The sequence below is a fragment of the Vulpes lagopus genome, chromosome 10, assembly GCF_018345385.1.
Source record: "Vulpes lagopus strain Blue_001 chromosome 10, ASM1834538v1, whole genome shotgun sequence".
Taxonomy (NCBI): domain Eukaryota; kingdom Metazoa; phylum Chordata; class Mammalia; order Carnivora; family Canidae; genus Vulpes; species Vulpes lagopus.
In genome coordinates this window covers 47,721,552-47,736,511 of record NC_054833.1, presented here as the reverse complement: position 1 = coordinate 47,736,511, position 14,960 = coordinate 47,721,552, and the positions used below count along the sequence as shown (strand labels likewise).

The 14,960-nt window shown below is 37.0% G+C and overlaps 1 protein-coding gene across 1 annotated transcript in view; it reads left to right on the top strand.

Moving 5' to 3' along the window:
- The window catches only part of SIK2 (salt inducible kinase 2), a 129,103-nt gene that overhangs the window by 20,671 nt on the left and 93,472 nt on the right, over window positions 1-14,960 (top strand). Inside the window, exon 3 of the mRNA XM_041770390.1 lies at window positions 2,031-2,094. Within this exon, the coding sequence (XP_041626324.1) occupies window positions 2,031-2,094 (64 nt within the window). The remainder of the gene's footprint in view (window positions 1-2,030; window positions 2,095-14,960) is intronic.

The following is a 14,960-nucleotide window of genomic DNA, read 5'->3' as shown; positions in this document are numbered from 1 at the left end:
AATTTTTATACTGGAAAAAAAATTTTTTTTTAAGTGGGGGAAGGCAAGAGAGAGAAAGAGAAGGGGAAGAGAGAGAATCTTAAGCAGGCTCCATGCTCAGCACCAAGCCTATAACCGGGCTTGATCTCACAACCCTGAGGTCATGACCAGAGCCAAAAATCAAGAGTCCAGTGCTTAACCAGCTGAGCCATCCAGATGTCCCTATTGGAAAACTATTTTTAAACTAAAATGTTATAGTATGCTAGCCCAGGACTTGGATCTCCATACCGTGAGGCATGCACCCAGTGGTATGCTGGACTCAGCCTGTGCTAGCTCGTAAGAACTGATTGGTAGATTTGTAGATGTTTTGCGATTCAGCTCAAAATCAGCCTTGGTGGGAGTATTTACACCATAGAGAGCTACTTACAGGTCAGGGCTTTTTTTTTTCCCACACAGAGCTAATACTGGCATGTCATTCTGTGCACTCACGTGGGTTAGCACAAGTGTCCCTTGGGCATAAGAAGCAAATATTAGAACCCTATGCTTATTTTTTGTATTTATCTTCTTGTGTGCATTCTATAATGTACATAATGTGTTTATACAGTGGCACAAGTATGTAATTTGTGTCTCTGCTCATATTCATATAAACATATGCATATGTGTTTGTATATACACGTACATGTATATGTGATACATGTTTAGCTAAACAACTTGTTACTAATAGAGACTTGCAATTAAAAAGGTGTAGAAACCAGGGGATCCCTGGGTGGCTCGGCGGTTTGGCGCCTGCCTTTGGCCCAGAGCACGATTCTGGAGTCCCGGGATCGAGTCCCATGTCAGGCTCCCGGCGTGAAGCTGCTTCTCCCTCCTCCTGTGTCTCTGCCTCTCTCTCTATGTCTATCATAAATAAATAAATCTTAAAAAAAAAAAGTGTAGAAACCATTGGAGACCATTAATATTACCATTAGAATAAGAGACCATGGTGTGCCACTCAAAACAGTTCCTAAGTTCTAAAACTGCAGACTTCTTTGGTCATATTTATATCAGAGTATTTCTCCTTTTAAGCTTTTTTTTTTTTTTTTTTTAATTCCTAAAGAGGATCGTTATAAGGAACTAATCCAAATCCTTAGAAGTCTGATGAACCATAAGCCAAACTGAGGTTAAAACTACAGTAATTCACATAATTCCATCTTTATTAGAGCTAAATAAGCTCTGACTTACTATTTAGCTTATTCAGACTCCAGTTGTTGGTAGCTCTTAGTTTTCTGGCCTGATTGGGAATAGTCTTAAACCTTCATGTTAGAGCAAAATTAATTTTCACCTTTTCAGTAGATAGCAGTTAAATTTTCATTCTTAGCATGTGCCAGTACATAAAAAGATAATGTTACAAAGAATCTAAAATTCACTCATTTTGAGCTTATAAATTAATTTCCTTTTGATTCAGTATAGTTTGAAATACGAAGTTTGTGACACTGACATGCTTCCTTTCTAAACATAGGAAAACTAATTTGAATAAAACTGTACAGCAGTGGAGTTAGGAAGAAGCTTTTGAACAATGTTTTTAAAATAACAGTACTTTGTAATAATATTACAACAGAATAGGAGGAATATACTATTGTGCCAGATTATCTAGACTACAGGCTAGATAAATTGAGCTCTATTTTATTATTCTTAATCAGTCTACCATATAGCACAGGGCTAGAAAAGTCCATCAGAAGGTGGTAAAAAGTTGATCTTCCATTTGTTAAAATGGAAATTTTGTGTCAGTAGGTCTGGGGAGGGGCCTGAGATTCTCCCATTTCTAACAGATGCCAGGGCAGTGCTGCTGTTGTTGCTGGTCCATGGACCATACTTGGAAAAGTGAGGATCTAGATTTCTCACAAAAGTGTTAGCAGAAGGTTATTGTCTTGTAAACTTTGCCACCTTCTGAATTATTCATAAATTTGATACTTTTATTAGTTTTATGTAATAACTCCATAGAATGTTGAGTTGCAATATAATAGAACTGCAATCCTTTCCTGTCAGACTAATATGGAATTATTTATCAATAGGTAATGGAGACCAAAAATATGTTGTACCTTGTGACAGAATATGCCAAAAATGGAGAAATTTTTGGTAAGTATTTACTATTCTTTAAATTTGTTTTTAATTTGAAAATGTCACTAATCTTCATGAATGGAATATTTCCTATTGATTTTCCTGCTTGTTTAAGAGTTGACAACATGAACTAGAAATTTTTAAGCATTACAATATAATAAAATATTCAGTAAAACAAAGCTGTGGAATATAATTTATTCTCTTGTGTTCATGATGTTTATGGTATTAAAGCTATTGCTTAATTCTGTCATCTGCTATTGCAAGGGGGACTTTCTTTCCTTTTATCCTCATTTTTTACCTTTCCTTCCAGGGGAAAAATCAGTTGACAAATACTGAGTTCCAGCTATGTCCCAGGCATTGTTGTAGGTTTAGGGGACGTAATGGTGACCGAAATAATCCAGTCCCTTCCGTTGTGGCGCATACATTTTAGTAAGCTACTGATTATACTGACTATAGCTGTGAGACCCTGGGAAAGTCATTATACCTTTCTGGGACTTGATTCCTTCATCTCTAATAAGGAAGGGTTTTGATTAATTGGTTTCTATGATCCATTCTAACCCTTAAAAAAATTACAAATATTTTGTTCTAGTTTTCACATATTTTTATTCTTAACAGAGCCAGACTACCTAAGTGTAGTCTAACCACTTTTGGTTTTTAACCTGCACATTTAAATCCAAAATGGTTTTTAAATAGCCTTAGTGAGTAATTATTCATATATAGTAAATTTCTTATATTTAATGTGTACAACTTAATTCACTTTCGCATGCGCACACACGCGAAAGAAACCATCACCACAGTCAAGATATCCATAATTCCCAAAATATCCTTTGTCTATCTTGCCCCACCTCACCTGCAAGCAACTACTGCTCTGTTTTCTGTTGCTATAGATAGTTTTATAAATGTGGTCATACAGCATATACTTTTTTTTTGCATGGCATTTTTCAGTGTAATTGTTTTAAGATTTATCCATTTTGGGGATCCCTGGGTGGCGCAGCGGTTTGGCGCCTGCCTTTGGCCCAGGGCGCGATCCTGGAGACCCGGGATCGAGTCCCACGTCGGGCTCCCGGTGCATGGAGCCTGCTTCTCCCTCTGCCTGTGTCTCTGCCTCTCTCTCTCTCTCTGTGTGACTATCATAAATAAATAAAAAATTTAAAAAAAAAAAAAAAGATTTATCCATTTTGTGTGTATCAATATTTCTTTTCATTGCTAAGTAGTTTTATTGTAAATAGCTTTCTACTGTATAAATATACCCCAGGTTATCCATTCATTTGTTCCTATGAATATTTGGGTTGGTTTTGGATTTTGGCCATTACACATGAATTGCTCTGAACATTCATGTCCAAGTCTTTGACTTACAGTCTACCTTCAGGTAATTATTCATCACTTTACATATAGCATGAGTCTTAATATGCCATTATTTTGCAGCTCCTGGCTTTTATGTTCTTGTCAGACATTTTACTTATGCTTATTTTATAAAATACAAAATACAGTGTTGTTGCTTTTGTTTAAAAAGTCAATTATGTTTTAAAGATATTGCAGTATTTTTTAAAATCTTACATATTTATTAGTGAAATTATTGCTGTATCCCTATATATAGATGCACATTTTCATTTTCGTTTCTTTGAATAGATACATACCTTCATCTGGTGTCATTTTCCTTCTGTCTGAAGGATTTTCTTTGGCATTTCTTGTAATGCAGGTCTGTTGGTGATGAAATCTTTCAGCTTTTGTGTGTCTAAAATCTTTGTTTTTGAAAGATATTTATACTGGGTATATAATTCTAATTTGGGTTTTTTTTTTCTCTTTCAGTACTTTAAAGATGTTGTTTCCTGTATTCCCATTTGCATTATTTCTGAAAAAAAATCTGCTGTCCTCTTTTTCTTTATTCCTCTGTATATAATGTGGCTCGATATCGTGGCTGCTTTTATAGTTTTTTATTTATTACTGGTTTCAATGATTTCGCTATGATATGTATGGTTTTCTTCAGGATTCTGTTCTTTGAGCTTCCTGGACCTGTGAATATATAGCTTCCATCAATTCCAGAAAACTCTCAGCCGTTAGTTTCTCAACTAGTTTTTCTGGCCCACCCATTTCTCATCTTTAGAGACTCTGATTACACATATATTAGGCTGATTGAAATTGTTCTACAGCTCACTAATGTCTTTTACCATTTAAAAATATTCCTTTGTCTTCCTGTATTTCCTTTTGGATAGTTGATGTTTGTAGGTCTTCAAGTCCTAGCATCTTTTCTTTTGCAATGTCTAGTTTGCCATTAATCTCAATCCATTTGCCATTAATTCCTCGTCTCAGATGTTGCAATTTTCTGCTCTGTAAACTTGATTAGGGCCTTTTTCTTTCTTTTTTTATAACTACTATGTCTTTTTTTTTTTTTAAGAATTTATTTATTCATGAGAGATAGAGGCAAAGACATAGGCAGAGGGAGAAGCAGGCTCCTCGAGGGGAGCCCAATGTGGAACTCCGTCCCGGGACCCCAGGATAATGCCCTGAACCAAAGGCAGATGCTCAACCACTGAGTCACCCAGGTGTCCCTATCTACTATGTCTTTAGCTTTTTCAACATCTGGAATACATTTTTAATAACTTGTAATGTTCACATCCCCTAATTCTGGTATCTCTATCAGTGCTGAATCAGTTTTAAACCATTCATATTTTTCCCCAATTTTGGTCAGATTTTCCTGCTTATTCACATGCCTGGTAGTCTTTGAGTGGATGTCAGACATTGTCAGTTTTACCTTACTGGTTGCCACATATTTTTGTATTCCTATACCTTCTCTTGACCTTTGATGTGGGACACAGTTGAGTTACTTGGAAGCAGTTTATATCTTTTGAGTCTTCCTTTTATGATTGGAGTAGTGCTCAGTCTAGGTGTTATTATTCCCACTTTGGAGTACTCTACCCAATGCCCTGTGATTTTGGAGCTTTTTTAGCCTGGTCAGTAGAAACAGACAGTGTTCCTGGTACCAGGCACTATTTTTTTTTTTTTTTTAATCCTCATAGATGATTCTTTTTCTAGCCTTGAGTGGTTTTCTCACATATGTGCCAGTACTCTCCTGGATGCTCAAGGGGGACCTTCACATATCAGAGCTTTGCAGTTCTCACCTCTCTCCTTTGGTACGCTCTGTTTTGTTATCTTTATTCAGCTTGTTCTCCTTAGACTCTCAGTTCTGTCTCCTTAACTCAGGGACTCTGCTGGGCTCTGCCTGTGTCTCCTTTTCCTATCCTGTGGCCTATATCCTTTCTCTCAAGGCATTAGTTGAGGGTATTCATGAGTCTTACTTCATTTCTTTCCTGCCTGTCAGGGATGACTCTTCTTTGCCTCATGTTTAGTGTGCTATAAACCAGTGTCATATATTTTTGTCTTTTATTTGTTGTGGGGGTTGTTTTGGGCGGGTAAGTCCACTCGCTGTTACTGTATCTTGGTTGAAAGAAGTTTCCAATCCTATCAAAATTATCTTTAATTTTAGCTATTTTTTTAAAAGATTTTATTTATTCATGAGAGAGACAGACAGAGAGAAAGAGGCAAAGACACAGGCAGAGGGAGAAGCAGGCTCCATGCAGGGAGCCCAATGTGGGATTTGATCCCGGGTCTCCAGGATCATGCCCTGGACTGAAGGTGGCACTAAACTGCTGAGCTACCTGGGCTGCCCAAGTTTAGCTATTATAAAAGAAAGAATTATGTATATTTCTGTAGTTTTGAGAAATGTATTATTTAAAGTTGAATTCTAAATAGTTTTTTTTTTTAAGATTTTATTTATTCAGTATCAGAAAGGGAGACAGAACATAAAGACTCCTAACTCTGGGAAACGAACTAGGGGTGGTGGAAGGGGAGGAGGGCGGGGGGTGGGGGTGAATGGGTGACAGGCACTGAAGGGGGCACTTGATGGGATGAGCACTGTGTGTTATTCTGTATGTTGGCAAATTGAACACCAATAAAAAATAAATTTATTATAAAAAAACTGTTCATACCTTCAGATAAAGGGCAAATATATATGTAAAAAAATTTTTTTTTATTTATTCATGAGAGACAGAGAGAGACAGAGACACAGGCAGAGGGAGAAGCAGGCTCCATGCAGGAAGCCTGACATGGGACTCAATCCCGGGACTCCAGGATCATGCCCTGGGCGGAAGGCGGCGCTAAACTGCTGAGTCACCAGGGCTGCCCTAAATAGTTCTATTTAATCATTTTCTAATTGTGTTTCAGGAAAGGTATCTTGCCTTTTTTACTTACAATTTTTCTTTTTCATGCTACTGCTTATTAAACTTATTTAAATTCTTAAGATATTTATTTAGAAGCTTTTTAACTGATGCTACAATCAGAACCGTATGGGCTTTGAAGCCAAACAAATCTAGCTTGCCATGTTACTTGTTGCATCACTTGTGGCAGGTATCTCTCCTTTTCTTCTTTCTTTTCCTTCATCCTTTTTTCTGTCTTCTGTTCTTACCCTTTTTCTTTCCTGTTCTTTCTTATATTTGCTTATTCATTCAGTTTAATCAGTTTTTCAAGAAATCTTTATTGAAAACCAGTTATGTGTTACATACTGTTTATATGGTTAGTACTACCACAATGAAGAAAACAGACAAAAATCCCTGTTACAAACCTTACATTCTGGTGTGGGGATAGAGACCATAAAAAATAAGTAAATTATATAGTATATTAGATGGTGATAAGTGTTATGGACATAGTAGAACAAGAAAGGGGGTGATTGGGGAGTAGGGAAGTAATTGCAATGTTAAATAGAGCAGTCAGGGAAGACCGGACTGACATTTGAGCAGACTGGAAAGCACAGTCAGATAGTTATGGAAGAAAGGATCATCCAGGAGAGGGAAGAGTAAATCCAGAGGTTCTGAAGGAGTACTGTGCTTGGTATGTTCAAGGAAGAGCAGGGAAGCCAGTATAGCTGGAAAGAGGCAGCAAGAGTAAGGAGGGAGGAAGAAGAGTAGGAGATGAAGTCAGAAAGGCAAATGGCAAGCAGAAGTGAGGCAGATTTGGAAGCTTTGTAGGCCATTGTAAGGACTTTAGCTCTTACTTTGAATAAAATAAGAACTATAAGAGGGGTTTGAACAAAGAAGAATGTCACATCTAAATCTAATTTGACATTTTAAAACCACCACTCTGGCTACTGTGTTGAAAATAGATTGTAGTGAGGGAGGGTAGAAACAGAGAAATCAGGTAGGAGGCTGTTTCAGTAGTCCTAGTAAGAGATGATGATGGCTCAGCAGAGTAGTAGCAGTGCACATAGTGCTATGTGATCAGACTGACAATATGTCTTGAAAGAAGAATGGAGGGCAGCCCAGGTGGGTCAGCGGTTTAGCGCCACCTTCAGCCCAGGGCCTGATCCTGGAGACCCTGGATCAAGTCCCACATCAGGCTCCCTGCATGGAGGCTACTTCTCCCTCTGCCTGTGTCTCTGCCTCTCTCTCTCTCTCTCTCTCTCTCTCTCTCTCTCGTCTCTCTCTGTGTGTGTCTCTCGTGAGTAAATAAATAACTTTATTAAAAAAAATAACTTCTTTAAAAAGAAGAAGAAGAAGAAGAAGGAATGAATGAATGAATAGAGGATGCCTTGGCTCATTTGGTTAAGCATCAGACTCTTGATTTTGGCTCAGGTAATCTCAGGGTCATGCAACTGAGCAAAAGTTTGTGACATTAAAAGTTTGGGAAAATAGGAGGAGCCAACAAAGACCACAGAATGCAGTGTCCTGGTAACCAAGTGAGGCACATGTTCTTAGGAGGGTGGTATCGGGCACCTGGGTGGCTCAGTGGTTGGGTGTCTGGCTTTGGCTCGGGTCGTGATCTCAGGGTCCTGGGATCGGGTCCCACATGGGGCTCCCCGCAGGGAGCCTGTTTCTCCCTCTACCTGTGTCTCTGCCTCTCTCTCTCTGTTTCTCTCATGAATAAATAAATAAAATCTTTAAAAAAAAAAAAGTTCTTAAGAGGGTGGTGTGAATGAACATCTGTATCAAATGGATAGATCAAGAAAGATGAAGAATGAAGGTTTACCATTGTATTTGGCTTGGCAGTTGGTAAGAACAGTTTTGATGGAGTGAGTGGGTCAAAAGCTACAGAGAAGGGTTTTAACAGCAAATAAAAGAAGAAAAATGGAGAATGCAGAATATACCACTCTTACAAGGATTTCTACTGCAAAAAGGGAGACTAGAAATGGGGAAGTAGTTGAGAAGAACAGTGGGGTCAAGAGGTTAAGTCTTCACCCACTGGAATATTTTTAAGGCTTGAAGCTATAGTTTGTTTTTTTTTAAGATTTCATTTATTTATTTGAGAGAGATGGCTATTACTTGTGAGATGTCATTTCTGTGAAAATGGAATATTCTAAATTTTCTTTCTTGCCAAGACTTTTGATATTAAGAGTTTGGATCACATTGCTTTATAGAAATTGAAATATAATTTTGGGATTTTTAAATGTATGTAGTTTATTTTTTAATATAAAATAGGGTGAATACGGAATACAGAGTAAACTATAGATTCAGATAGATACAAGCAAGAACAGTCTACTAGCCAGCCAGTTTATGACATGAAGCCCATGAGGAAATAAAACAGAAGTGAAAAAATGCCATCCGTAACATTAATCAAGTAGTGAAAAATATGTATAAGATTTTAAGTGAATTGAGTCAAAAATCTTTTAAGTCAATTGGAGGCTTAGATGAAAAAAAAATCACATAAACAGTATTAAACTATGTGTTAAGAACTATTCATTAAAATTTACCTTTTATGTTTCTAACTTTGGAATTATTCTTTATCACACTTTACAAATACTCCTTTAGTGCCTACTTTGTTTTGGAGGGTGTTGTATTCCTTTTTTTTTTTTTTTTAATACCTTAGTTTCATATTTAGTTGGCCAGCAAAGCATACTCTGTGTTCTTGAAAAAGTGACTTGAAATTAAATCCTTCTGTTTCCACAGTCATCACCCTGATCTAGGCTTTCATCACCTTATGTCTCAATTATGAAGATTGCATGTTTTATCACTGCCTGTTTCTTTTCCAATCAAATACATTTCTGAAATAATTCCTGTTTAATCTTACCCAGATATTATTTTTATTACATTACTACTGTGTTCAGTAATCTTCATCTCCCATTGTTTTTTGGATAAAATCCAGATTCTTCCATCTGCAAATAGGGTAGCTCCACTAAATAAATGCATGTGCCCAACTATTCCTTCCATACATCTATGGATTATCCTTAGGTATGGACAGCCAAACTGCACATTATGCTATCCACTTAGTAATCAAGTTTGCTTCTTTCTTTGTTCCTTGTTTTGTTTGTTTGTTTGTTTGTTCTTTTGGTCTGTATTTTTCTCTTCCAAGTTTTTATTTTTAAGAAAGTTAAAAATGTACCAATGTAAGAAATCAAATAATTCTGCAAGGTTTGTTAGAAACAAGATCAATTTCCCATCCTCCCCAACCCCATTTCCCTTCCTTAGAGGCAACCACTTTCACTTCTCTTAACTGATTAAATTTACCTCCTTTTCTCTAAGTAAAATGGTAAAATGCTGCTGCTCGCTTTTCCATTTTAGGCATAATCTTTTGAATACTCTTGAATTCTTTCCCTAGTCTCATATGTAAGAGATGTATCTTAAGAGAGGTGTATAAAGACCAGTTGTGAGAGACCAAGAGTGTTTGGATGAAGGGTTCAGATTATTTCTTAGAGTAAGCGTCTGAGAACCAAAAAGTGGTAACATGCGTAAGGACTTTTTTAGGAAGATAAATCCAGCAGGGATATGTAGTCTGAATTCGAGAAGAAAAGAGGCCATTTAATAGACTGTTTTAATTGTCCAAAGGTAAGAGACTAAGTGCCTAGATTAAGATGTCATTTGTTGGAGTCAAAAAGATTTTAAGCAAAAGTCATTTCTAGTTCTAAAAATAACAAGTAATATTTATTGAGCACTCCCTTTTTGTTGGGTACTACTCAAGGTACTTTATATGATTTATTTATTTAAACATTTCAGAAACCTTAGAAATTAGGCACTGAAAGATTCAGTAATTTGTCCAAAGTCACACAGCCAATAAGTGACAGAGCCTGAATTTGAACCCTGCAATTCTAGAGCCTGTTTGTTAATAATTTACTCTACTACCTCTCAAAAGGTCTTATTGACTGTCAAGAGGAAAACCGCAAGAGTTAGAATTTAAAGCAAACATGATTAAAGAATATTTGTGATGTGGTTGACAGCTATAGAGGGTCTGGTTCTCAACTAGAAAAGTACAAATTAGATTTTAAATGTGGTATTGGAGATAACAGCAGGACATTTAGTTTGATATGACCTGTTGGCAGTTGAAGATATGAAAGCAGACACCATTCAAAAAAGAATTTAAATTCAGCAACTAAAAAAACCAAAACAAAACAAAACAAAAACCTACCACTCAGTTTAACAATGGGCAAAAGACAGGAATTAGGCACTTCACAAAAGAAGAAACATATGTGACCAAATAAACACATGAAAATTGTTCAACATTATTAGTCATCAGAGAAATGTAAATTAAAAACTACAATGAGATTACATTACATTATTAACTAGAATGGTTGGAATTTAAGAGGCTGATAATACTAAATGCTAACGAGGATATGAGCTAGTATTCTTACACATTGCTGGTAGGAGTGTAACATGGTGTATAGCCATTTGAGAGAACTGTTTCTCAGTTTCTTACCAAGTTAAATGGACATCTGCCTATTACCCAGAAATTCAGTGCCTAGGTATTTACCCAAGGAAAGAAAACAAATGTCCTTGAAACAACTTGTACATGAATGTTCACAGCAACTTTTTCACAATCGGGAACAAAAGGTCCGTCAATAGGAGAATGTATCCCAAACAAACTGTGGTATAGCAATAGATGGGAAGACAACAGCAGTAGAAAGGAATGAAGTACTTAGACATGCAAAAATGTGAACAAATCTTACACACATCATGCCCAGTGAAAGAGGCTAGACACAAAAGAGTATATACTCTGTGATTCTGTTTACAGGAAGTTCTAGAAGAGGCAACACAAATACATGGTAATAGAAGTTGGAAAGTCTCTTTTCAATCTTTCTGGGGAGGGAGAGAATTGACTGGTGGCAAGAGAACTATCTTGGGTGATGGGAAATCTTTAGAATTATTTTGAGTGGTGGTTGTAGAGAGTGTACAATTATCAGATCTCATCTAAGTAACCACCTAAGGATTTGCATTTTATTATAGCTAAATTAAACCTCAGTAAATTCTTTTTTGTAAAAGAAAAGTTTATTAGTAGAAGTATAGAGTTTAGAATTATCCACATAGAAGGGATGAGTGAGGTTGTAATTAGTGATGAGATATCAGAGAAAAGAAGGCTTAAAAGTGAGTTTTGATTATGCTTGCTTTAGAAGTGGAGAAGTGGAATTGGTGGAGTAGAATCTTGGGGAGTAAGGACAGTTGCTGTCCTGATTAGACAAAGGAGAGAGAGCTTGGAGTCATGGACGTGTGTATATGGTCATCAGTAGATCACCACTGACTTTGAAGAGAGTACTTTTCAAGTAAATGGAGAGATAAAGCCAGATTTCAAGAATAAACCTATGGATAGTTAGGACAGTAAGAAAGATATACTATAAAATTATTTTTGAGGAAAGAGAGAAGGAAAAAATTGAGGGATAATTAGGGTCTGTAAAATTCAGTATTCTGTCAAGGTTTTGTTTGTGGTGATGTTTTTGGTGTTTGAGGAAGCTGCAAAGAAAAGGATGATGATTGGTGAAACAAGGTCCCTGGTTAGATGAGGTAATGGGATCAAAAGCACAGAGGGAATGGTTAACTTAGAAGAGAGGAATTCCTCCTTCTCTGAGAACATGATGCGTAAGTGTGGTCCCAGTGAGAATTAGAGCTGGTGCTGAGGACATGGCTGAGGATAGAGCTTTGGGGTAAAATAGAAGCAGGATGAGTTTGTTAATGTAGATTTAATTCATTATGTAATGTAGCAGATGAGACATCAGTGAAAGAGCAGTACATTAGACACTGTAGTGCGGGGAAAGGTTTAGAGCAGCTGGTGGTGCTCATATGATAGTCAAGGGATGAATAAAAGCATCAGTAATTAGCAGTGAGGGAGTTCATGTTAGACTCACAGTCATCAGTGCTTTCTGTCTCAGGAGGAGAGAAAGTAGGACAATAAGAATGACTCAGGTTGAGTACTGGAAGGATAGAAGGTCAAGTGTGTGTAGTACCTGCTATGGCCAGAGAGGTCAGAGTTGAAATGGCTCCAGGAAATCCAAGTTCAGGAGGGAGATAAGTGAAGCAACAAAGAGGCCGTGTGAGCTGAGAAAATAAGACAGTGGAGCAACTGCAGGTTATAAAGACGGTGAAGTTCTTTCGGGGGAAAAAAAATGTTCATATACAAAAACCAAACCTCTAACCTTGAGCCAGTACATAACTTCCCAGCAGCTTGCCACTTTCCAGTTCTCTTCTGCTCCTGGCACTGGTTGCCCTAACTGTGCCCTGCTAATTCAGGAAAGGCCTTAGGTCTTTACACTCTCCTCATCTGCTGTTGCTTTGCATAGAGAGAGGTTTCCTGTGCCATCTGGTTTTTTTGCTCCATCTGACTAGGTTTACACCAAAGAATGATAGAAGTAGCATGCTGGGACTGCATTTACAGTGCATGATTCATGCATGATGAGGTTATGGCATTTATGCCCTTTATTTTTATTTGGTTAATTAGATTGTACCTCATTCAATGAACAGTTGAAATAGCTTTAAAGGAGAATAATACAAAAACATTAATTCTAAAATGTAAGTAAGAATAAAGAGCTGAATCAAAATGTATGCAAGAGTAGAAAATACTCATGGGAGGTGAGAGAAGGAAACAAATATGCAGGCAGTAGGGCCTAAGAACTTCAGATTTGGCTGTAAGCATTCTGGCTTTCAGGGTGAAAAAGAGAGACAGTCATTTACAGAGTTTTGTCTAAGAGAAGGATATCTATTCCTCAAAGCAAAACTTTTCTTGGTAGTAAATTCTACAGTAAATTTTTCCTTTAGGGTTTCTTATAAAAGATACGATGTCACCCATCTATTTACAACAAAAATTCAATTGAAACTGTTAAAACTTTCAGGGGCTTCCATTGTTTTTGGATTAAAGTCCAGGATTCTTATCAAGGCCAACAAGCATGATTACACTTCACATACCCCGGCTTTAAAAACAATAAAGATGATCATTTCTTAAACACTTAGATGTGCTAGACATTGTGCTAAGTTCTGTACACATACTATAGTCATTTTGTCCTCTGAAAAGCCTTATAAGATAGGGACTTACTAATATCTCCATTTTACAGTAGAGGAAATGGAGTTAAGCAGTTTCCCTAAGTCACAGAGCAGGTAAGTGAGTGGCATAACCAAAGCTTGAAGCTGAAATCTAACTTCCGAGCCTGAGCTTTTAACAACTCCGCTGTGCTTACATGTCTTCTTGACATTCTTGAACTTCAGCCTCTTCTCTCCTACTGACTTTACACATTACTGTTTTCTTCTGCTTGAAGGATTCTCTGCCCTCCCTTTATCCCCTTAAGCATGTCTCAGTTAATCGAATTGAACTGTGATACATACCATCAAATTTAATAGTCATTAAAACTCAAAAACCAGGCAAAACATATAATGCTCTTGTCTACTTTAGTGAAAATGACTATTCTATTTTATCTTTCATGAAAATTGGAAACATTTGAGCCGGTCTTCAGTAATTTGGAAACTGGCCAGTAGACATCTTACCAAATCAAATAACCATAAACCCATAACTAGGCTGGTTTCCATATTGGTTCTCCAAATAGAAATGTGTAAATTTCCAGATCTGTGCTCCTGTTGATCTAGAGCCCTGGAAAGCGCTTTGGTCTTTACATACTCAAGTCTTGCTTTTTATAAAGGCCTAGCTGATGCTCCATTTCTTCAGTGAAGCCTTTCTCGATTACTCTCGTCTACATTGATTTTTTTATGATACCATTATAGTTCTTTTTCCTGTACAACTCATCTTAGAATTTATCTACATACCGTGTTTCATTATGGTTTAAAGTCTTCCTGCGTATCTTTTTATCTCTACTAGTTTATAAGCTGCTGAGAATTTAACACCACATACAGCATTTTATAAACACCCATTGAATGAATGTTGAATGTAATAGTCTACTTTGGCCATATATACCTGGTTTACTCTGTGAAGCCAACACAAAAATACTGCTAGGTTAAGCATTCAGGAGGACTTCTTTGTTCAGTTTTTGAAAGGAGTTTTCTGTTGGCTTACTCTTCAGGAGATAAACTTGAATGAGGAAATACTAACTGAATCAAGGGAGAAAATTGGCTTCCTCTAGTGTACTGAGCAATTTTTGAGTACTTACTGATAGTTACCACCCTGTAGTTACATTCTTTCTTCCAACTCCCACACCTCTCTAAAATAACTTTTTCAGAGTGTAATGGTAAATAAGGGCATATAAATTTAATCTGAGTAATTTTGTTATCCAATTCATATGTAGCAGTTGGTGCTCATCTCTGAAGGATGCTGTTTTCTTCACCTGACAGCATGGCGTATATAATGGTCATTGAATTTGCCAAAAAGAGCCATGGATTATTTATAAAAAGATTTTGACCCTTTAAAAATTGTCCTTTGGAATCACAGGTGTAATTAAGGACGGTTATTCAAGATTCCTGCAGTCTTTAGGAGTATTTCGCATATTTGTGTGGTCACATGCAGTAAATGGTGCAAAAATCCTAGGGTGGTCACCTCGTCAGACAATTTGGGCACTGTTCAAACAATTAAACCGGTAGTCAGCAGATTCCGGTCTGGTAATTAAATTACCCAGGGCCTTTGTTTTCAGATTTCTGCTCCTTGATATGCTTGCTGTGTCTTTCCAGGCCAAGCATGTGCCTGAGGTTTATTGATTC